A 24451-nucleotide genomic window follows, 5' to 3' on the forward strand; every position below is an offset into this window, starting at 1 on the left:
TAGTTTAACTTTAGTTTTTCACACACCATAAAAATAATTAGAATAAAAGAAATATGAATGTTTTCTTTAACAAAATAATAATAATAATTAAACTGCGCGATAGCGTGTTACTCGTGAGAAGTTCAGGTGCTCCTGACAGTGGGAATTTTACGATTTAATTTTAAAGGTTCTCCTAAACATACCGAGGAATTGTATTATGGGTTACTATAAGTACACTTGGTATGAAGATAAACTAGTTTCCCAAATCCCAGACAAACATAATAGTATTTTTCTCACGTTGGACCATTAGTATCAACTTGATTTTGAAAGTCCGGATGATTAAACTGCATCAAAATAACGAGTTAATGCCAAATAAATATGTTACGACATCAACTTTCCTTGTCGCTCTTTTGTCTTTTTTACCATTGTGCGCTATGCCCAGCAAAACCTTAACTTATCTTGTTTAAAAATGGCAAAACACACAACCGCTTCGATTTCCGACACCCAAAAAGTAAACATGTCCACACGTGACTAAATGCGGAAGTAGTGTTTAAACTACTTGACCTCAAGCGCGTGAGATAAACATGTTTGAGGAATATTTATTGCAGTAGTTATTGTTTTGTTTTCTAAAGTTAAATCCACTTGTACTAATGGATTCTAATCTGGTTCAGTGGAAACGACAAGGGCAGGTAAATGTTAACTGCAGTGTTTTATATACAGTCTATGCATGCAGATAATTGATGCCAGTTTCTATTAAACGCAGTTTTATATATATATATATATATATATATATATATATATATATATATATATATATATATATATATATATATATATAATTTTTTTTTTTTTTTTTTTTTTTTTTTTAAATTATCACTTAACCCTGCCATTGCTTTTTTTGCAGTCATACCTCCGTCGAGTACGGATATGGTTTAATCTCCTGGATCCAAGCCTACTGCTGTCCTCTGATGTGAGTAGCAGGTGATTTAGTGATCTGATTCTGCGAGATTTCAGGATGTGTAACTGCTTGTTTTGCTCTCTTCAGGCTGAAATACTGAAAGCTCACACTCATCTTGGAAGTAGACAAAAAGTAGATGAAAAGGTCAGACTATATTAAGATTTTTAGAAGACAATGATAAGCCAGTGAACATAAAAATAATTCAATGAGGTCTCCCTGTCTGTTTTTCTAGGATAATGCAGCAGTTTTACTCTCACTGGTAAGTTTAACCAGAAGTACCATGCAATGTATCACAAAATAAATAAATCAACTTTCACTGCATTTCTAATAGTAATTTATCAAGCTTTGCTAGTGCTACTGGAATGACTACAACACCTTCCCAACTGTAAATCCTGTTTTATTTCTACTTGTGTTTTGCACCATATAATTAGATGCTTATCCTTAGGAGGTTGCATGACACAGAAGTTGTAATTTGTGGAATTTAACAAGCTACCACTTTTTGTTTACAGTCTTCAGTTCATGCTGATTCTGGTGCAACTCTTCCTCTTGTTTTCCGCCCTCCAGGTAACATGACTGACAGATATTTTACAAATCTGTAAAATTTATTCTCCTCTACAGAGTTTAATTTGAAATGAAGTTCTTTCATATCATATAATAGAACAAGAACTTGGTATAGGTACTTTAGAGAAAGGAACAATTTGTAGTTATCACACAGGTATTTTGATACAAATGACATCAGAGAAAATTGCTTAAAAAAAAAAAAAAAAAGTTTTAAGGGGTGATATTAATTTGCTCACCTGTGTCATTTTCTTCCAGCATTATTGCCAATATCAGGACCTTTGGTATGTCTGTCAATTATAGACAAACACCATTTTTGTTACATTTGTTACTGATATTGGCTGCTAAAAGGAATGATCTTTTTTTCCAGGTTGTTGCTACACTTTTACCCCATAGCAGTGTCAAACCTGCTTTGTTTTGGCAGGTAATAAAGCATATCCCTTACATGAAAAAAATATATTAAGATTATGACCTAAACAGTAATTATGACACATTTTTATATGTATCCTTCTAGTTATTGCTCCAGAGTTACAATGCTGGTTTCAACTACACAAACAGAAATTCTTCTGCTGAGCAGGTAACATCATAAAAACTTACTTGTATTTGGAAAAAAATAAAAAAAAAATATACTAAACGGAATAAATCTGTTGCTTGTATGTATCCACCTTTATGTCTCAGCTCCAGAGTAAGAAGACATCTTTGAAGCAGCTTCTACTGATTGGCGGGACAGTGTCATACACAACATTTGCAGGGGTTTGTATAGCTTGATTTCAGGGACACAAATAAAACTTCAAGCCAGTTTTTTTTTTTCTTTCCCATTTTATTTACTGTATCTATCGTTTTAGGCTCTTCCTCAGATTTTCATCAACAGACTCGGTATAAGAAGTCCTCCAGTTCAGACTTTCTGCAGATCAATACTACCAATCCCACTCTCAGGTAAGGTGTTCTCTTATTGAAGTAAGGCTAATAAGAGTCATATGTCATATATTGCTGCAGTGGACTGGCTACCTGTCCAGGGTGTACTCTGCATCTTGCCTAATAATTGCTGGAATAGGCTCCAGCTTCCCGTCAACCCTTAATTACCTCTGCCAAGGAGGTTATGTTTTTACCACCGTTTGTTTGTGTTAAAGATAACTCAAAAAGTTATGGACAGATTTTCATAAAATTTTCAGGAGTTGTTGGAAATATAAAAAGGAAGAACTGATTTAATATTGGTGGTGATCGTATCACCGTTTGGACAATATGGGGAGAACTGTGGCCCTTGGCGGAGGTTTGTGCTCTCAGTGTTTTTCTAGTTGAACTAAGTTTTAAGAAAATGAATAAATGTCATATATTCAGTTTCAAGCAGACCTAAAACACGACATCGGTGATATTTTAAAACTACAATTTTATTTTACTTTTCTTTTTTTTTTTTTCTTTTTTTTTTTTTTTTAATGACCTTTCACACTTTGTATTGTTACCATTCCTTTTCACAACATTTAGATGTGTAGCATTGATGACACCAACCAATGAAGCATTTCAGGTATAGTTTTTTGTCCAGTTCCTATTGAAAATATCTGACCGTCTGCAACACCACAGGTTTGTCTTAATTGTTTTTCATTTATTAAGTTTTTACATGTTCTTTTGGGGACTGCTCAGGACTGCAGAACTGCAAATACAGTATCTGTACTCTCCTACTTCACACACATCTGTATGATATGAAAGTGGTTTTCCATTGTTTTCTGTATTTTTTTTTTTTTTTTTAAAGAATGCACAGGCATCCTGAGAAAAGGCTCGCTCTTGAATGCAGTATATGCTCCTGCTCTAAAAGTCACAGTAAGCTTCTCTGCATTAATGTTGCCATCAGTCTGGATCAAGGATGGGCAGCTCCTTTGCTGTATGGCCATTGTGCAACAGGTTTTAGATGCTTCCCTGCTCCAACAAACCTAATTTCTTTTTTTCATTGTCGATCCAAAGCGTACAGTGTTTCAAAAAACAGACTTGTAATACTAATTAATCTGACCATAATACACATCTCCAATGTGTGATAGTCCCTGCCAGATACCTCAGACCCCGAGAAGTCACTGCAGATAAATTCTGTTCTTTAAACAGTTTGTCTGACACTTAATACTCCCATATCTCCTGCCAGAGGGAGGGAGGTTGGAGAGCCTGAGGCCATGGTATGTGAGGGCTCACAGGATCTTTCATACACTACAGAGACAATCAGAGTTGGCAGTTTTTTTCCAGTGCAGTTTTTCTATTTCCACTGAAGCCATGTCAGTGTACCACACCATGATGTAGCACACCAACACACTCTTTACTGTTGAGCAGTAGGACGTTATCAGAAGTTTGACCTCCTGGTAATTTTTTTTTCCAGCAGCAGTCAAACTGGAGACATTCTGTCCATCATTGCTTTGCTTTTTCCCAAATTAATTAGAGTAATTTGGGGTTGTAAAATGTGTGACTCATTTCCAGCTGCTCTTGCCTTCTTCAATGTGTTCACTGTCAGAAGTGAGGAGACGGAAACTGGGATCCAAGTGTTTGATTATAATGGAAAGCCTGTTGGGATTTCTAAAGCAGCTGGAGAAAGGGTAAAGATAAAATTTAAAAAAAATAATTTTTGTATCGGAAAAATTAAATACTAAGTTGTTGTTTTGGTTTTTTTTTTTCTTTTATGTAATGAGGCCGTGAGGGAAACTGGGTTATCCAGAGCATTGCTATTTGGAACAACAGCTGCGGTTCCTAATATGCTGGTTTTGCTCTTACAAAGGTAAGAGTGATATTCATGGTATTTTTAGCAAAGATAAGAGTCATATTCATGATATTTTTAGATGAGGTGAACTGAAATCCCAGCCCATCAGGCTAAAACAAATGAATTGTCCTCAACAGAACAAGACCTTTCCAGAGGAACTCAATGCTGTCTGCACCTTTCCGTCACATCAGTGTTGCGCTTGTGTTTAGTTTGATGATTCCCATCTCATTCAGCTTCTTTCCACCACTGGGAACAGTGAGTTTCAAGGTCCTCAGCTTTACTCTAATGTTTTACTTGTCATGACAACGCCTGAGTCTGACCTCGTTTTACAGATAAAAAAGGAAAACTTGGAGGAGGAGCTGCAGGCTGGAGCAATCGGCAGCCAGTTGTTTTACCACAGAGGACTCTGAGGAGCAGCTATACACAGCAGAAACATAATAAACCAAAAGACAATGTTAGATAGAAAGATATTGTCAGAGTTATTCAATGATAAAATTGAACTTTTTTCACAAAATTTGTAAAAATTTCATTTCAAAACAGTTTAATACATTAAACCAAGTATGAAGTTACTTTTTGATAGGAATTTTATTGAGGTGTGATATCAAGTGTATTTATAGAAATAGTAAATATTACATCAGTTAATGAAAATACATTTAACATTACATGAGCATTTTTATGCATTGCACTGTTTTACCTGAAATACTGAGGCAACAAGATGTCGGTGTGACTGTTGTATGCATTCAACAGTGAAACATGTAACTTATACAATAATATCAGACCAGTGAGATGCATGATGAAATAAAATCAACATGGATAAAAGCATTGATTGTTATTTGATCAGTTGTAGGCTGACGTCAAAAAAATGTGACAACATAATTCAGTTTGCTTGGATCTCGGTCGTGGACAGCGCTAATATCATTAGTGGATTACAAAATGTTAACATCGTTTAAAGAGAGAAAAGGGGGGGGAAAAAACAGGTTGTGAACCTTTTAATGCAACTGTGATCATTTAACCACATTTAACATAATTTCTATCAGGTAACTCAATAGAAGCGCTTGTCACATGTAGGTTATTTCAGCTGTACTTCTCCAGGGAGCACATACTGTTTGGGAATGGAAATGCAGCTTTGTGCTGCAGCTAATGTCTAGAAAACACTGTTTGGTGTGCAATCTGAAAAAGTATTGGCTCGTATGGCACATGTGTGTTCTCTATAGTCCAGAATAACAAGTGTATTTCCAACAAATCCATGAGAAGACTTGAGCCAGTCTTGCAGCGGTCCACCCGTTGCAGTCGGACCTGAGCATGATAGTCACTACTTGAGACTGCACCACAGATTAAATTATGCAAAACAAAGTATACCCTACTTTAATTCTGCATTTTGTTTTAGTTTTTGTGAAATTAAAAAAAAAAAAAAAAAAAAAAGATTACATAATGCTATATAATAGTTTAATTTGAAGACCTGATAAAAGCCAGGTGATGTTTTTTTAAACATATTGACAGATAAAGTGTTAGAACTTAACTGCAGAATTTGTGTTAGAAGGAAAAAGGATGGCACTTACTTTGAGCTCTGTGACACAGAAAAAGGAATGAAAATAACAAAATTGGAACTTTGCTAAATGCATCTTTTAACTCTATAATGAATGGATTCCTCACATTAGTAAAACGGTTTATGATAAAATCTAATTTTCGGCTCACACTTTTTAGATCAGAAAAGTGCTTTTGAGAAAACAAACTACACCAACCCCTGCAACGCCAGAGTCCAGACAGATAACAGAAACCTTGATCTGCTGCTGAGCTTCAGAGTGCAGGTTTATATCCTTAAGAGTTGCTCAGCGGCTGCCAAATGAAAGAGGAAGTTCTCTGTGGCTGGTGGGAAATGATGCTGCTTTAATGCTTCCAGTGTGATTTTAGAGTCTTCACACTCACCAGTCAGAGCAAACAGGTTGGTAAGGACCTCTTTAGTTTTGAGGGAAATGTCCTGTGAATGAAAGTTTCATCATGTTGTGAGAAATGAGATGGTTTCTACACCTGATGAAGAATGAGTCGCTGTGTTTCTGTGTGTTCTCACCTTAATGACCTGACTGTCGGACCTCTCAGGGTCCTCTGCAGACTGGACGATAAGCTGCCCAATGTCCTTGTGTAACTTTCCCATAACCATGGCCTCTGTGATGAAACAATGTGTGTGAGTGAGGTGATCGCAGAAACATATTTCTTTCTCTTTGAGCATACCGTACCTTTGGCACTCTGGGACACTGTGATGACACTATCTGGGAGGTTTACAAAAACATCAAACAAGTCCGATCTGTTGCTTACTTCTGGATCTACAAATCCTGCAATGTATCCTGTGGAGAAATAAAGCATACTGGTGCATAAATTATTCATTTATGCCAACATTAGATAAGAAGCGCAGATGGTGGATAATCTGAAAGGTTTCCTTCTAATTAATTAAAGAAACTACGCAGCGGCCTCACCAGGGCATTTCTTCAAATCCTCCAGTTCAGCATCAGTCAGGTGCACGTACGGGTGCAGGATGGACCAGTCTTTTCTGTGCCACGTCAGAGCCGGCAGAACTCTGAGTGGAAGTGGGGTAAAGCGTTAGCAACTAATGATGACAGATTATACTACCAGGTAGGAAGGGAAAACTTAAATTCACCGTGTAAACTCCAACAGTGCTTCAATCCGTGGATGATGGATGACAATCTTCTTCTTCAGCATCAAGGCGGTGTACAGGATGATCGTCTCCATTCCAAACTGAGAAACAACATCTGAAGGAACAGAAACATACATATCAACTCAAACAATCCAGGTTGTTTCCTAAGACATTTATGAACCATTTTAATCTTTCCTTTCAGCATTTGGATGCTTAAATGACCCATTTTGCACTTTCTGATAAATCCATGATTTGTTGACATTTTCTGGTCCAAATGCTAAATATATGAATAATTAACAGAATTGCTACTTTAATCTTCGTGGAAAGCTGAATGTAATATTTGCTTCACACTTTGATAATCCTGATATAACTCAAGGTTTTAACTAAGTATCTGGGAATATTACGATTTCAATAAAACTCTGCTTTATTTAATCAAAACCAATTCACGACAAAAAGATTAAAGTTGTTTGATTTGTTTTTGTAAATATTTTAGTGTAAATTATTTATCTGACTTGCTTTTAGTTTATGAACCGCCCAGAACCTTCATGTATAATCATTTATTTATCCTAAAGTTGAGACTAATCTTAATAAATATTTATGGAAATGCATCATTTAGACATTATGGTTTTCTTTGCATGAGAAAATAAAAGTTTGATTGGTTGATGGAATTTTAAGGCACTTTCACAGATGCACCACAGTTCAATCGATCAATGTTTGTCCAAGAACAATCCAGTTAAAATGTTTTTGTAATATGAGCTACAATAGTTTGGTTTAGGTTTTTTTTTTGTTTTAAATATTAATATCACAAAAATTTGTCTATACAAGCCAGTTTTTTTAAACAATTCCTATGGTAAGGATACCAACAGATGACATTTCATCTTTTCTACAAAAATCAACAGATAATGTCATATTACAAAAAGTATCGGGATCATATTCTATATTTTTTGGGGGTATAGAGTAAATAAAGTTTCTTGGCTACAAACATTTTGGATGCTGGCAAAGCCAAATTTATGGGTTTTAATAAGCCTCTTTAACAGATGCTAATTATTTTTATGTTGGTTTTTTTTCAACTCAGTAATGTTGCATCTCAAATCAGAAAAGATTAATTCATTGTTCAGAAAATTACCATACAGTCGTGGAAAATGTAAGCTGATAATGTTTCTGAATGATATTACTTCGTCCCTCAAAGATGGTTGTGTTTCTGCTCATATTTACTAAGCAATATGAGAGTGTAGTGGAAATGTTGGTCAAACTGGGATCAATATGTGAGAAATGTAAGATAGAAAAAAGAAATGACTCCTCAAACCAGTTGCCAATACGTTCCAGCTATACGGCAGTTTAATTGATTCAAGATTTGTTTACTTATTGTCACAGTATAAAATATAGTCTAGTTTAAAGCAATCTCTCCTGATAGATTTTTGTTTTAAATAAACTTTGTAGACCATGTTACAACTGATCAATTTCTGCTACTTTCCCAGACTAACCAGTCCAATTTTTAAAAGCTTAAGTCTTTATTTGTCCCTTTAACAAAATCTGGGGAAAAATAAATGAATTAAAAATGTTTTAATAATATTAGTATAATGTGTGTATTTTATTATTAATGGTAATCACTTTATTAGGCAGAAAAGCAATTCATGACTACCTCAGATAATCTAAATTGCCGAAAAGAAAGTTATAGTTTAAAGTGGAGTACAGAGGAGTAGTACATTGCGAAGGCTGCATCAAACCATGGATCCTGTTGCAACATACATCCTGCAGTTTAGAAAAGGAATTAACAAAGTGACCGACGAAAATAGATAACAAGCATAATGACAAAACTGAATCAAAACAAAAGATAATAATCATAAAAATAAAAATCTGCATTGAAGCTTGATTTTCCTGATTTTTAAGTGTTTAATTAGTTATAAATAATCACATAATGAGCTTAAAATTATATAAAAATGGCTTTATGTTTAAACAAAATGAATTCCTCCTGTACTTGGACAGCAGCCTGCAGTCTTGTCCCATAAGTGCATCAGGACGCACATCCTTGTGGTGTCATGGCTGTTGTTATTTATTTGAAGAATGATACAAGTGTTGATGACCATTCTTAACTCATGGTTTAATTCTAAAAGGTTTAAATTAAATGTTTAACTGAATTAATCTGATGATTTAATGGTTAGAAAAAATGAATCTTTTCCAGAGTTTGACATAGGTTAATGTGCTCAGATTTGCATATAGAACTTCATTACCCACAAGGCATATGGGTCAAGAAAGCTTTGTTTCTCTGGGGTTTTTTTTTAGCACAAAAAGAGTGTAGTAATGAACAGCACAAGGTAAAGTTGAGCTGAAGATTTTCTCTGTATCTGTGCACAAAGAGTTCACTAAAACAGACGTTAAACCGCAAGCCAGAGTCTCATCTCATCCTTTTTTTATGCAGTTTACTTGCGCTGCAGTAACAGTAGCTAAAGAGGAAAGTGGTAAACCATAAAATAAATGATCGTTATATAGCCCACTGGGTCTCCTACAGTTGGTAAAGCAAATTTCCACTGCTGTGGCATCATTTTAAGATGCGGTTCACCTACAGAGGGAGTGCTGCATCTGATGAATCCTCCAGGTGAGTCTTAAACCGGCTGCCACGATAATACCTTGATTTCCTAATAAAACCTAATATTCTATTTAAAAGACTTTGAATTTTACATAATAAATACTACACTCTGCAGATGGATCTGTGAGTTAAAAGTGACTTGGACTTTTATGGAATGATATTGCAGCTACAAGAACAGATCTGGCCTGTACACAGCCAGTTGAACCGATGGTGTTAGAAAGACCAGCAATCTGTACTTGACTGCTTCATTAGGATGTGATCTACAAAATCTAGCTATTTATCTAAAAGTAACTAATCTAATTTATCAAAAGTTATTTAAAAACCTGACAAAAACATTACTTTATTTATTATTAGGGTATTTTAATGAACTATAAAGCAGAAATCATCACAAAAGCTGATTTTGTTCAAATGTGTCAGCACTTAGATGTTCCTAAGAGTCCTCCTAAGTGCCTGTAGGATTTCTTTTCACAAAGGAACAAAGCAAGATACAAAGATATTGGTGAATGTCAACGGTTTCATAAAAAGTTCTTCAGTAGGATTTAAAAACAAATTTGTTCGTAAGAGCCACTAGTGAATGAGGCCCATTGTGCCTGGATGAACAGGATGGCAGAGAGGATCTCCAACATCCTGACTTGTGTTGCTCCTAATAAACACTATGCCTTACCTTTGACTGAACCTGCCAGATATGCTTTCCGGACATCATAATCCTTAATGAGAAATGAACCATTTTCATCACTCTGACAAATCCCTTTGGTGAGGACAATGATGTAGGCTTCCATCATCTTCACCGGACTGCCATGTTTGATGTACATCCTAAGCAACAAAGATTAATATATTATCACTGCCCACGACGGAACATTTGGGGCCATTATTCATTACAGAACTTCCTTTTCTCAAACACAGTTACCTGCATAGTATCCTGTTAAGAGCGGCATACTTCTCAGGGTTGAAGTCTTTTGCTGTTACAACTATGGAAAAGTGAGTGACCTTTAGGGGAAGAAATAAAGACAAATGTAAATACAGGTATTTCTAAAACAGTTTTCTTTTAGTGTAGGGGAATGGTTTGTTCAATACCTACCTTGATCAATGCTGTAGGCTCCTGTACCTCCACTGTGGTGATGTAGTACCAGGTACGACAGAACTGACCGAACACAAAGGTGTGGAAATCACGTCGATCCTGCGTCAGACAGCACTTTTTTAGCAGCACTTGCCTCAGTTCAGAGCTCACAGATGGATAACACCAAACCCATAATGTGTCCCCATTCACATCTTTCTCTGGTGGAGGAGAAATTAGATATTATTGCCAAGAAGGTATCAGGACATTTCAGGAAGTGAGCAAGCATTAAAACTGTGTAACAACAGGAGGTTTCCTGGGAGCAAATCTGCATCACACTGAAGCCTGTGACTGCAGATGCGTTAAGATATCCCTCCAATATCGCTTTTTCACACACACAGGTCAACCATGCAGGAGCAATGGACCAGTAAGGGATGAGGAGCTTTACTGGGGTAATATGTCTGGGTCACACTGGTGTCATGTGATTCTCCTGCTCATTAAAGCAAGTCAGAGGTGCCAACTTCGCTTGAACAACAACTACACTAGTAGAAAAAATGGTCTGTTAACCGAAACTCACCGATTAACCCGACGCTTAACATAAACTGCGTCTCAGGAGTTGCCATATTCCATACCTGGAAGAGTTCAGAACCACAAGTTTACTGCAGAAAAACCATTGAAGACATTTCTCTTCTGACGCAAATGTGACTCAGAAGTACCTCGAAAGCTCATGCACAGCGAAATACAGGAATATAAAGATGGACGCATTCAATAAAAAACAAATATTAGATAAAAACGGGACACTGGTCTGGATAAAAATTTCTGCTGTCAACACTTTTCGTCTCTCTCCACAGAACCTCTTCCCTCTTCCGGGGACCAGACTGCTGCGTGGGGCGGAGCCACGCTGCTTACAGCCAATCACAGGAAGCTATTGGGTGTGTTCATGGCAACCGAAATTATAAAAATCCCTGAAACCAGGAGTTTTTACGTCTCATCTTCTAGTTGTGTATGATTAAATACTCTCACTGCAGTACTATGTGGCTCAGCAGACGGAAATCTATCGGTATATTTATTTTCCTCGGTACATTATATTCTTACATTACATCCAGCCTTCTTTCAGTACCATGAGATATCAGTCTGCTCTGTGGAAGCACTGGTTATACATTTCTCTTTTAATTATGTTTGTATGTCTGAATTTTTGTTGTTGTTGTTGTTGTTGTTGTTTTTAATGGACCTAGAGTCTGAATAAAGAAAGAAAAAGATATTCTAATCTACAGTCATTTAGCAGGCACTTTTATCCAAAGCGACCAACACATGAGTGACAACACAAGCATGAAATCAAACAGCAGAGGACATCATAGAAAGGTGCTGGTGGACTGTCCAGTTTGACGCAAGTCCTTACATGAAGTGCTACAGGCTTCTTCTTTTTTTCTCCATTCCCACCCCGCAATTTCATTATCTTAGGGACTTAGAGATACATGGATGACTGTGTCATAAATACTTTAAATACGTTTATCTGAATTGTGTCGCTTCTTATCTGTTGAACAATATTACATATTTTAGAAAGACATTTGGGAAAAAGAAATAGCAAAAATGTATACACTCTGTTGTAGATCAGAAATACACTGAAATCCAATGTTACTGGAATTACTGAAAACGAGAAAGCAAGATTAACTCAGTTATTTGCAGTTCATTTAAGTTTGTGATCCTCACAGGGTTTGAGAGGAAGTGTGATTTTTAGTGGGCATGAACGCACCACCAGGAAGTACATACGGGAACTATTATTACATGGGGTGCCAGGTGAAATAAAATCCCCCTTTATGTATGCTGACTTTAAAAGTTATCGATAATATTTACTTACGATGGAAATAGTTATTCAAACGTTTATACGAAGTAAGCGGACAAAAATGGGGACCAGTTGGTCAGAGATGCTATCCCTGTTAGGTACACGGATATTTGTTCAAATGTTTATTTAAAATACACCAATTGAAACTGGGACATTAAAACAACCAATAGATTGTTCTTTGGTTGTTATTACGTAATTTTTTTTTACATAAATCTTTATAATAAAACATTAGCCATATTTATCTTCTATGTCTGGACTACCTATAAGTTTGTTGAACTTAGCTAACATTTCTGAATGTTCGAGGAGGAACAAAATTGAAAGATGTTAAAGCGATAAACATTCATTACTTTAAAGGCAAAAAAAATCTAATCTCTTAATGAATGAAATAAAAAATGAATAAAAAATACTTTATTTATCTCCAAAGGGAAATTCAATATTTATATTCAGTTTTCAATTCAATATTTCAATATTTATTTGATATTAAGTGCTGATTTTTTAAAAATCCTATCGTTATTCAAGATTTTTTGGAAGCAGAGAAAATATTGTAATTTAATTCATTTCGCAGTTTGAGGACGTGAGAGTTGAACATCGCGAGGCGCACCTGGCAACCCTTAGCAGGCCGCTCACGAGGTTTTTTCTTTCTCACCCAGCACCCTTGACGCGTGTGAGTGCGTGGCTTTGATGGACTGGTGAAATTGTCAAAATATTGATAAAGTCAGTAAATTTTGAGTTTCATTAAAGTGCCATCGTCATGCCGGCGTACTTCCAGCGCCCAGAAAATGCTCTCAAACGAGCGAACGGTGAGTAAAAATATCGCTTCGTAAGTCGCAGATCAGCAGCTAGCTTTAGCCGCGTCGCCTCATTGCTGCGATAGCCGGCTAGGCTAACAGCTAAAGCTAGCATGAATGGTGGGCAAGCTGTGTCGTTTTCGGGGATATGCTTCAATAGCCTGTGCTGTTAGCCGGCTGAAGCACATTAGTCCCTACTGTTACACAATGTCAGTGACATTTTATTATTTTCTGTGATTGTTAGATGTGCGCTAACACCCCTGACAGGTGTATTAACGGAGTCTGGTTGTTAATCTCAAAGTAGCAACACAGCAAGTTCATGCTAATAAAACGTGACAGTTGCTAATGTGGGCCTACCTGTGCAAGCCAAATGTATTCGTCTGCGACGCGTGAAGGCATTTATTTGGTGTCAGTGTGTTGGCTAATGCTCGTAGTGATGTACTAATTTCTGACACATCCCTAAAATGTGTTTTCACAGAATTTCTTGAGGTTGGCAAGAAGCAGCCAGCCTTGGATGTTTTATACGATGTCATCAAGAGTAAGAAACATCGAACATGGCAGAAGATCCACGAGCCCATCATGCTCAAATACCTGGAGCTCTGTGTGGATCTTCGCAAGAGCCATCTGGCCAAAGAGGGTCTCTACCAGTACAAGAATATCTGCCAGCAGGTCTGTTAAGGATAAAACTCTGGGATTTTATACATCTGAATATTATTTATAGCATAGTGTGATTGTAATGATTTATTTCTCCTAGGTGAATATTAAATCTTTGGAGGATGTAGTGAGGGCTTATCTGAAGCTGGCAGAGGAAAAGACTGAGACTGCTAAAGAAGAGTCCCAACAGATGGTTCTAGACATTGAGGACCTGGACAACATCCAAACCCCAGAAAGGTGAAAAAGCTGGATACAAACCATAGTCAACTGCTAAGTAGACAACTTCATACATGTTGCTAAATGTTATTTGACTGATTCCTAAATATGATGGTGTATTGATGTTGACAATGCAGTGTGCTCCTGAGTGCTGTGAGTGGAGAGGACACTCAGGATCGTACCGATCGCTTGCTGCTCACTCCTTGGGTGAAGTTCCTCTGGGAGTCATACCGACAGTGTCTGGACCTGCTGAGAAACAACTCCAAGGTGGAGCGTCTGTACCATGACATCGCCCAGCAAGGTAGTGGCATTATACCCTTTGTTGTCATGTCATCAGGCATTGCCAGAATTAGATTGTTTTCAAGTAGGTAGTTTATTTTCTTGTCATGCAACAATAATCTAGCTCAGCAATGTTTGTCAAACTTTCATTTTTAACTGCAAACAACCTTACTGATTTGTATTTATAAAGATATTTTCGATATTGGATTTAGTCATTTTTCTATTATTTGGTTTTTTTTCCAGGACAGTTGACTGGTTCTTAAGTGAATTCTGTTTATAACATTAGACCAGTTTTTCTGTGATGCCATGGTGTGTTTCATTCACCTGAATTAACCTGTGGATTTTGGCAAACACTTTGTTTTGCTCTCATCAAGTTAATAGATTGTAGATGTTTGTAGATGCTAAAATGGTTTTAATGCCTGACACACATTTTGCCTGGGACAAATCTATTGCAGTGCACAAAATAATGAACATCATGTATTAAATATTTTTCATTTCCTTTTTTTTAGCATTTAAATTCTGCCTTCAGTACACCCGCAAAGCAGAGTTTCGCAAGCTGTGTGACAACCTGCGAATGCATCTTGGTCAAATCCAACGGCATCACAACCAGAGCACTGCCATCAATCTGAACAATCCCGAGAGTCAGTCCATGCACCTGGAGACACGTCTTGTGCAGCTAGACAGTGCCATAAGCATGGAGCTCTGGCAGGTTTGTTCACCTGACACTAAGTCTAATAAATGACAATGCCAGTCAACTTTCACAGATTTATTCTTGATGTTCCTCTGGGAAATTAGTAACAAGTATAGCTCTTTAAAGGTGGAGTATGTAAGATTTTCAATATGTTTAAAAAAAATTAACTAATAACATAACTACAATCATAATTAGATAGTTTTTTGAACATACAGGTTCCAGTCTGTCCATATTTGATGCGTTATTAAATTACAAGTTTAATTAATGACAAATGACAAAAAGCACTTTTTTTTTTTTTTTTTTTTACTGGTAGGCAGACATTTAAGAAGGGTCTTTGTCATTAATTAAACTTGTAATTTAATAACACATCAAATATGGACAGACTGGAACCTACATGTTTTAAACTAATTATGATTGTAGTTATTTTCTTAATTTTTTTTTTTTTTTTAAAAATATTGAAAATCTTACATACTCCACCTTTAATGATTCCTAGTGTTGTGAGTTTCAAAAGAGTGTATCAAAGATGGTGAAGGCAATAATCTAAGGTTTTCTTTTCATATTCGTACCTCAAGGAAGCATTTAAGGCTGTAGAGGACATCCACGGCCTGTTTGCTCTCTCCAAGAAGCCTCCAAAACCCCAACTCATGGCTAACTACTATAATAAAGTGTCTACTGTCTTCTGGAAGTCTGGAAATGCTCTCTTTCATGCTTGCACCCTCCACCGACTCTATCACCTGTCCAGGGAAATGCGCAAGAATTTGACCCAAGATGAGATGCAGAGGTATTTTGTTTATTCTCTATAAATGAGTTGAGTGATTTAACAATGGAGGAAATCTCACTGATAAATCAAATTTCCTTTTGTTTTTCAGGATGTCCACCAGAGTTTTACTGGCCACGCTTTCTATTCCCATCACCCCTGAGCGCACTGACATTGCTCGACTGCTGGACATGGATGGTATCATTGTGGAGAAACACCGCCGTCTGGCAACCCTCCTGGGTCTGCAGTCTCCACCAACCCGCCAGAGTCTCATCAATGACATGGTATGCAACGTGCACAAAGGGAGCCAAATTTTTCTTGCTTAATCACCGCCTATAGATTTTTGTTTCCTTTAAATAATAAGTGCTTTTGGTTTTCGTAAGTTCAACAAATTTCTTTTTTATTGTTCCTGCTGTAGGTGAGATTTAACCTACTGCAGTATGTAGTACCTGAAGTAAAAGACCTTTACAACTGGCTTGAGGTTGATTTTCATCCTCTGAAGCTGAGTGGAAGAGTGACTAAGGTAAGGAATAAACAACCTTTATTGGGCTTGATAAGACATTTCTTGTTTTGAATGCTTGTTTTAGTTTTAAGTATGACTTCTTGCTAACAGCATGTCCTATGACTAACATTTAGGTGTTGAACTGGGTAAGAGATCAGGCTGAGAAGGAAGCAGATTTGCAGCAGTATGTCCCACACCTGCAGAGTAATACCATCCTAAGGCTCCTGCAGCAGGTATTTTTCTTCTTCCTGTTAATCTTTTCTAAATCATTATCTCTGTTTTAATCTTTGTTCTTCTGGGTCCTTTCTGGTAGGTTGCACAGATCTATCAGAGCATTGAATTCAGCCGTCTGGCCTCCTTAGTTCCATTTGTGGATGCCTTCCAGCTGGAGCGCTCTATTGTGGATGCTGCACGGCACTGTGATCTGCAAGTAAGAGTAAAATCAGGAGTGATTATTCTGTTTTATAACATTTATCATCCAATTGAAGTACTAGACTGGTAATAAGGCTGCACGCTGAAGTTTCTCTCATTCTTTTTGCACAACTTTTCTAACATGTTGTTTTGTCTCGTAGGTTCGTATAGACCACTCTTCTCGAACTTTAAGTTTTGGTTCTGACCTGAACTACTCAACTAAAGAGGATGCCCCTGTTGGGCCTTTCCTGCAAAACATGCCATCTGAGCAGATAAGGAACCAGCTAACCGCCATGTCTGCTTCCATGGCTAAAGCCATACAGATCATCAAGCCTGCCTCCATACTGGTGAGGTCGCCCTCTTGTTGAGAACTCGCATATGAGCCCTTTTCAGACACCAGTTATGCAATATTTATAGGATGCTGAAGTGATTACATTCTAGCATTTATATATTAGTCTAGGTTGATAGTATGCATGTTTGTTTTTAATGCTTCCTGCACACCGCAGTAATGCTTTTAATGGTTTTGATGGTTTAGCACTTTGGATTGTCTCATACACGAAATTGGCTTTACAAATAAACTTGCCTTGCTTTGGATCAGAGCAGATAAAAATGCAGATGTAGTCAGCAAGCAGCTGCAACTCAAATACTCTTTAGCCATTTTCTCTTGTTTGTTGAAAAATGGTTCCGTTTTAAAGGTTTTAGTTGGTAGAACCAGAGAAGCACATGTTAATATTAATTTAGTGTATTGATCCAATTCCTATGAAAAGCTGATTGATAAACTGCAACTATGTAGGTATGATTATGTGTTGTTGCAATGACTGCTGTAGTTCAGACTCTATCTGTTGAAAGTGGTGTTTTAGGACACATTCATACCAGACTTTTTGGTTCAAATCCTAGTCTGTTTGCTCAAGAAGTCCACATTGTTTGGGGTATTTTCAACAAATTCAGATTAGGATCAAAGAAGTGGACTCAGTCCGCCGACAAGCGCATGTCTCTATTTCTAATTGACCAAATACAGGAAGTGGAGTCCAAAACAAAGTGTATTGTGGGTTTAGCGCACAGCACCTTGGGTAAACACAACCACAATCTACACACATGTGGGTTGATAGGCGGCTCTGGACAGGAGAAATGGATCACGGTCCTGGGATTTGGTTAAAGTTCTGATAGAAATCTGACCAACCCAGACCATCAGGATCTGATGCAGCTCCATATTTTATTGCCTCTGCTGGAGAGTGATGCGTGTTTTTTAAAACTTCCAGTTCTTGACAAGTGCAGCGTGAACGCAGTCTCTGTCCGTAATAATGTTGCAACCCCCTCTACTGAACATGGATCTTTGTCATTGAAGTATTAGTTTTTCAGTTTTCTTTTTTTTTTTTTTTAATTTACTCTTAAACTTTATTAAATTCCATGTTCTTGTCCTTTTCCAGCAAGAACGTGAGGAGCAGAACCAGCAGGCCATCGCTGCCTATCTGAAAAATGCCCGCAAGGATCACCAGCGCATCCTGGCTCGTAGACAGACTATTGAAGAGCGCAAGGAACGTCTGGAGAGCCTGAATATTCAGCGAGAAAAGGAGGAGCTTGAACAGCGAGAAGCTGAGATGCAGAAAGTCCGCAAGGCTGAGGAGGAACGTCTCCGGCAAGAGGCCAAAGAGAGAGAGAAGGAGCGCATCATGCAGGAGCATGAGCAGATTAAGAAGAAAACCGTCCGTGAACGGCTGGAGCAAATCAAGAAGACTGAACTTGGTGCCAAAGCCTTCAAGGATATTGACATTGAGGTGAAGTGGGAGGTGGGGGGGTGGTGTGTGTGTGTGTGTGTGTGTGTAATCTTTGGTTTGAACTTGTTGTTGGATTTCTTTGGTTTTCTCTTTTTTTGGCCTTTCCTTTATTCCCTTTTTTTTTTTTTTTTTTTTTTTTTAACAGGACCTGGAAGAACTAGATCCTGACTTCATCATGGCTAAGCAGGTGGAACAGCTGGAGAAGGAGAAGAAGGAACTTCAGGAGCGTCTGAAGAACCAAGAGAAGAAGGTAACTGGGTGGCCAATTTGTTCAGTTATTACTAATCTCAATTTAAATGACATCTTACTAATTATTCTCACCTCTTTTCAGATTGACTACTTTGAGAGGGCAAAACGCCTCGAGGAGATTCCTCTCATCAAGAAAGCGTACGAGGAGCAGCGCATCCAAGACATGGAGCTGTGGGAGCTCCAGGAGGAGGAGCGGGTATGTGGAAAATATATAGAAAAGTTGGATACATGTTGTCTGGAAACTGAATACATGTCCAGAATGTAAGAACTGGCTTTTTTTTCTTGTTTTAGATTAATAACATGAAAGTTGAAAGAGAGAAGGCTCTGGAGCACAAGATGCGCATGTCCAGGATGATGGAGGACAAAGAGAACTTCCTGTCCAAAATAACAGCCGCTCGCAGCTTCATCTATGAGGTAAGCCCATTTATCCATATGTCCACCGAAGAATAAACCCTCACATCACTGATGATATTTACTTTCTTTTTCTTTTCTTTTTTACCTTGAAAGGAAAAATTGAAAGCCTTCCAGGAACGGCTGGTGGAGGAAAGGAAGAAACGTCTAGAAGACAGGAAGAGGCAGCGCAAAGAGGACAGGCGTAATGCTTTCTACCGCCAGAAAGAGGAAGAAGCTCAGCGCATCCATGAGGAGCAACTCAAGAAAGGTCTTTTTTTTGTTTGTTTTTTTTGCCTCAAATGTTCATCAGATGACATGATCCTGCCAGTCCTGATTGAGCAAGATTCACGTGTTACATGAAAAGTTTTGGCAGTTGTATAGCAGGAATGTGTTATTGTTCGTTAATGTCACTCAGTGTTTTACATTTAGCTAAATGGGTTTATAAAAAAGAGCAATATGGTGACTAAATATATATAAATGGGTTTGGTCGTAAGCGGTGGAGCCAAGGCTGTTAAATTTGTACAGATCTGTCAAAGTGTTTGTGGTAGCAGTTACAAATGTGGTTTGTGGGTTTTTCAGCATTTTTTTTCAACTTTTTGGTATAGAACGTGAAGAGCGTGAACGCCTGGAACAAGAGCAGCGTGAAGAGGAGGAGAGGGAGTATCAGGAGCGTCTGCGCAAGCTGGAGGAGCAGGAGCGCAAGCAGCGTGCTCGTCAGCAAGAGATTGAGGAGCGAGAACGCCGCCGTGAGGAGGAGAGAAGGGGCGCACCAGAGGAGAGAGCCAAGGTACTAATGACGTGCAGGTTGGATTTTACTTTGAATGACGCGACTCACCAGCTGCTTTCAGTCTGAACCGAACCAGTAAACTGGAAACTCGTGTGGTTGACCAGCTACTTCCCACATGACATTCAGGAAAATAATCTCTTTCCTGAAAATTTTCCTCTCTGGATGTTTCCACCACATTTCTACTGAACTACAATCAGTGTCGCCTTTAGTGCCACCTTCTGGTTACTCTACACAACTTCACCTATTCCGGTTTGTTGCTGGTCTACATATTTTTCTGCAGATGTGATGTGATTTGCTGGTGAGGGAAAATTTGACTAATCTGTTTTGTCTTTTGTTTCACAGGACTGGGGTGACAAGGGTGAGAAAGAGGAGGGAGGGTGGAGAAGACGCACTGAAGGCGGTGAATCAGAATGGCGCCGCTCTGTACCTGACAGGTCTGGAACTTTAAATTTAGCTTTTTATTTTCTTTCATTTAATAAACTGTGATCGATTACTGAAAGTCCAGCTGTTTCTCTGCAGTGACTGGAGACAGGAGGGCCGGGACGATGACAAAGAGGAGAGGGAGGGTCCCTTCAGACGAGGAGAAGGTCCTCGCAGGGGCGGAGATGACAGAGGACCTCGCAGGGGCTTTGAGGATGATCGAGCCCCACGTCGCAATAGCGATGAGGACCGTCCTCCCCGTAGGGGGATGGATGATGACCGTGGGCCACGCAGAGGGTTTGATGATGACCGCGGGCCAAGGAGGGGTGGAGATGAAGACCGTGGCCCAAGACGAGGCTTTGATGACGATCGCGGGCCAAGACGTGGCTTTGATGATGACCGAGGTCCTCGTAGAGGAATGGAGGACTCACGGAGTTCCAGGCGAGGGCCTGATGATGACTGGGGCCCTAGAAGAGGAGGGGATGACGAGAGAGGTGGCAGGAGAGGCATGGATGATGGGCCACGCCATGGTGATGACGCCAAACCCTGGAAGCCGCTTGGCAGACCTGGTAAGTCTTCATCTATCCAGACTTCAAACCTTTTTAAAATGTTGCTATTTTCATATCGGGTTTTTAAAAGAATAAGGAAATGTATCTGTTGCAGGTGGCTGGCGTGAGCGGGAGAAGGCCCGAGAAGAGAGCTGGGGCCCGCCACGAGGTGGAGCGCGGGATGACGATGATGAAGGTGATGGAGATGAAAGACAGGGTGACCGCTTCAGAGACCGTCGTCCACACAAGTGAGTCTGACATGAGCGCTGACATGCTTGTTATTATACACTCTGAATTATAATTACATTTTCAGTTGAGGTGGGAATCTTTTCAGTTTAAAAATCATTCAGATGGTTACGATGTGAATTTATAAAACTACCTGGTGTTACAACTCGACTGCTGCTACTTTCCCAATGGAAATTTGTAACCTGTTTTTTTTGTTGTTTTGTTTTGTTTTGTTTTTTTAAATGAAAAACGGCAAAGAAAAAAGTAGCTCATGTATTGTTTAATGCAGAACAACCTGTTTCCACCTAAACATGGAACTGGATCAGAACTTAATGGTCTTGGGATGATCTTATTTCTATCAGGACCTTTACTGTGTTGACATTCCACGTCTGACCGCAGGCTATTTCCCCCAGTCATTGCCGCCTGTCGTCCTACTTGTTTGCATGTTTAAGTTGTGCTTCCTGTATTTGGTTCACTTAAAGCAAACCCAGAGCTCTTTGTGGTCTAAGCAGAGTAAACGTCTTTGATCTCCATCAGAGTGGGGTTGGCACGATACTGTCATTTTAAACTTTATATCGCTAAGAACAGTGATCGATACCCAGCTCAACCCAATCAGCTTCAACCTCTAGTTGGTGTACTCCTTTTCAAAAGTCTCCTTTTTTTCACAATGCTTGAAAACAGCTCAAGCAAACAATAGAACAAGCAAACTTGGCAAGAAGATCTGTTTTTTTCAACTGGGAGATTATAAGAATAGGAGCTGGTCCTTTCTGTAAACCAGCTGACTGAGGGAGTTAATTATCAATACCATGCTAATTAAAATCCAACTAGATGTTAAATTTTCGGGTCAAGTAGTATCTAGGGATCTTTGTTTTTTTTTTAAAGTGCTACACACTTAGTTCATTATGTGTTTGGACATTACTTTCTCTGTTTTAACGAAGAGAATGTCAGTCAGCTTTCATCGCGTCTGTTATGCGAGTGCCACACATGGTCCGTGTGCTGCACTTTTATGTTCCTCTACATTGTGTTATTATTGTTTATCAACAATTAAATGTGTTTTAACTAATTACAACTGTTGTAAATTGTCCACATCATGATGCACAAAAAAAAAGACATTTTCCTGACTTTCAGGAGCAAGGCTTTCTGTTGCTCCACTCCCAAACCCCTCGAACGGCCTTCCACCCAATCTCTGGAACATCACATCCCTTTGTCACTTTTAAAACTCTCAAGACTCATTTGTTTAAACTTGCTTTAAATTTGATGATTATAACTTTGATGATTCGCTATCATTTGTCTCACTGTTTTATTTACTGTTTTTAACTGAGTTCATTTAATTTTACTGTCCAGTCTGTTTGTTTTATTGTTATTGCATCAAAATGTAAGCGGCCTTGGGTTTCTCAAAAAGCTCTCTAAATAAAATGTTTTATTATTATTTTTCCAACCCATATTTATCAGTGAGTTCATGACAGTGTTCTTTTTTTTTTTTCTAGAGAAGAGAACAACTGGAGGAGAGGAGGCACAGAGGAAGGAAGCAGCTGGAGGGATTCCCGCAGAGAGGACACTGACCGTGATGATCGTCACGACCGTGATGATCGTCGCGGTGAGCGTCGTGAGCGAGACCGCCGTGATGATCGCGAACACAGAGGCCCACCCAGAGATCCCGATGATGGTAAGGAGAGCTTGATTCACATAATCTGTAAGATTTATTTGTTTGACTTGTCTTCAAAGTTGTTCCTTGAAACATTTATAACAGATTCCAGATGCTGCTTCGTTACCCTGATGACAAGTCACAAAATTAAGCACATGTCTAATTTGGTGTGAACATGTCAGGAAACAGTCAGATGTGTGGAAGTGATGTGTTGAACCAGCAGAGGTCACTATTAGTCTAAATTCAGAGGATCTGTAAAAAAAAACCTCCAACAAATCAGACAAGTGTACAAACTTATTAGTTGTGAGCAGTAATTGTTGAATACTGTTTTCCTTCCTGATCACGTCCTCTTGAGCCTTTTTTATATTCTCAGGTGGCTCCTGGCGTCGTCCAGGTGAGGATAGACATGAGGAGCGTGACAGGGACCGTCCCAGAGAGCGAGAGAGAGACAAGGAGAGAGAGCGTGAGGCTGACGGGGAAAAGAACTGGCGTTCTGACAAAGAAAACCCTCGGCGCACTAAGAATGAGACAGATGACGATGGATGGACAACTGTTCGCCGCTGAAAACAACAGCTTCATCTTTGTCAAATGACAAAATCAGAAAAAGTTCTAAATGTTGCTATTATAGTAGAATAGACATTCAATACCCTATCAATCCAATTGGCTTCAACATCAGCGGCTGTTCGCTGCTGGTGTTCATGTTTTTCCTTTGAACAAGTTTCTTTTTGTAGACTGTAGTTTTCCTCTGGATTTACTTTGGGGAACAAAAATCTTCCCCACCTAAAACAATATTAACAAACCAGCTTGCACACACTCAGGCCTCACACACACCAGTACCCAGTGGTTAAGAGTCATTTACCTTACATGAAAACCAGTAAACCTGCTTTGACCAACTGCCTCTTTGAAATACTTAAAGATTACATAGATGTTATATCATCAGATTTACAACTCCTGTAACGCCAATAATACACAATCTGACATGTCTTTCACTGATTTCAGCTCTTCATCTAGTAGGAGATGCCTCTTAACCTGTTAATGAGTTAGTGTACTTTCCATTGATGTGCATGCTTAGAATATTGAAATGGTTGCTTGGTGTCCGGTGTGTGCTTCTGTCCTGCCGCTGCCCATGGGTTTTACTCCAGGTTGCAGGTTGTGTACAGATAAAGGCTTTATTAAATAAAGATGTTTGCTCGCCTCTTCAGTCTTCTCTTTATCTTTTGGCATTAAAAACTTGGAACAAATGTGTCTTGTACAAACATCAGGTCTTATTGAGAGTCCAAATTAGTGGGTTGTAATAACCTCAACTAAAAGCTAAACCTATTCATATGAATTTGATACTAAAATGTATCCCTCATACGTCCACCCTCCTAAGTTTCTGAATATTGTAGGAGATCGCAGTATCCTGACCCCATATGGGTGCAATAGATTTAATAAAAAAGTTTAATAGCCTGAATAAAATTTTGAAAGTTATTGTTAAATACATGAAGATGAAAGCCAGTTGGCAAATATTCAGATTTCTGCATCGCATTTTGGAGATGTTCCCTTATAAGACAAAGTTTTATAACCTGCTTACAAACATCTAGGTCATAGTTAAGGAACAGACCCCAGTTATTCGCAATATGACTTGAAAATACCCAAACAACGAGTGTTCATTGTCTATTTTACTACCTTATCGGGTTTATCTGCTGTTCCTTTGCTTACCAGTAGAGGTCAGTGAAGTACCGTGAAATTACTAACGCTGCACCACGTGT

At 38.5% G+C, this 24451-nt stretch overlaps 3 protein-coding genes across 4 annotated transcripts; 2 read left to right on the forward strand and 1 right to left on the reverse strand.

Moving 5' to 3' along the window:
• The first annotated feature begins 550 nt into the window (after positions 1 to 550).
• On the forward strand, positions 551 to 5033 carry sfxn4 (sideroflexin 4). The gene is made up of 14 exons (XM_079249442.1): positions 551 to 668; positions 884 to 949; positions 1025 to 1081; positions 1170 to 1196; positions 1447 to 1501; positions 1754 to 1779; positions 1866 to 1919; positions 2010 to 2072; positions 2174 to 2248; positions 2341 to 2431; positions 3950 to 4065; positions 4159 to 4244; positions 4364 to 4481; positions 4559 to 5033. The coding sequence occupies exons 1-14, from the start codon at positions 630 to 632 to the stop codon at positions 4634 to 4636; spliced, it is 951 nt and encodes a 316-aa protein (XP_079105568.1). The 5' UTR covers positions 551 to 629; the 3' UTR covers positions 4637 to 5033.
• Positions 5034 to 5196: 163 nt separating this feature from the next.
• dennd10 (DENN domain containing 10) lies at positions 5197 to 11371 on the reverse strand. 2 transcript variants are annotated; one of them, XM_079249157.1, is made up of 10 exons: positions 11234 to 11371; positions 11095 to 11149; positions 10542 to 10738; positions 10371 to 10450; positions 10128 to 10276; positions 6880 to 6991; positions 6698 to 6798; positions 6461 to 6568; positions 6295 to 6389; positions 5197 to 6204 (listed from the first exon to the last, which is right to left on the reverse strand). In XM_079249157.1, the coding sequence occupies exons 2-10, from the start codon at positions 11138 to 11140 to the stop codon at positions 6037 to 6039; spliced, it is 1056 nt and encodes a 351-aa protein (XP_079105283.1). In that variant the 5' UTR covers positions 11141 to 11149; positions 11234 to 11371; the 3' UTR covers positions 5197 to 6036. The 2 variants fall into 2 exon arrangements, with proteins under 2 accessions (XP_079105283.1, XP_079105284.1); XM_079249158.1 differs by lacking the exon at positions 11234 to 11371 and having other exon boundaries at positions 11095 to 11230.
• Positions 11372 to 12993: 1622 nt separating this feature from the next.
• Positions 12994 to 23891, forward strand: eif3s10 (eukaryotic translation initiation factor 3, subunit 10 (theta)). The gene is made up of 22 exons (XM_079249475.1): positions 12994 to 13160; positions 13627 to 13817; positions 13903 to 14039; positions 14156 to 14319; positions 14807 to 15006; positions 15561 to 15769; positions 15858 to 16029; positions 16164 to 16268; positions 16382 to 16480; positions 16561 to 16677; positions 16820 to 17005; positions 18086 to 18433; positions 18579 to 18683; positions 18765 to 18878; positions 18974 to 19096; positions 19190 to 19343; positions 19681 to 19862; positions 20205 to 20296; positions 20382 to 20851; positions 20946 to 21078; positions 22543 to 22721; positions 23074 to 23891. The coding sequence occupies exons 1-22, from the start codon at positions 13112 to 13114 to the stop codon at positions 23262 to 23264; spliced, it is 3720 nt and encodes a 1239-aa protein (XP_079105601.1). The 5' UTR covers positions 12994 to 13111; the 3' UTR covers positions 23265 to 23891.
• The last annotated feature ends 560 nt before the right edge of the window (positions 23892 to 24451 follow it).

The sequence above is a fragment of the Telmatherina bonti genome (assembly GCF_933228915.1).
Source record: "Telmatherina bonti genome assembly, chromosome: 11".
Classification (NCBI taxonomy): Eukaryota; Metazoa; Chordata; class Actinopteri; order Atheriniformes; family Telmatherinidae; genus Telmatherina; species Telmatherina bonti.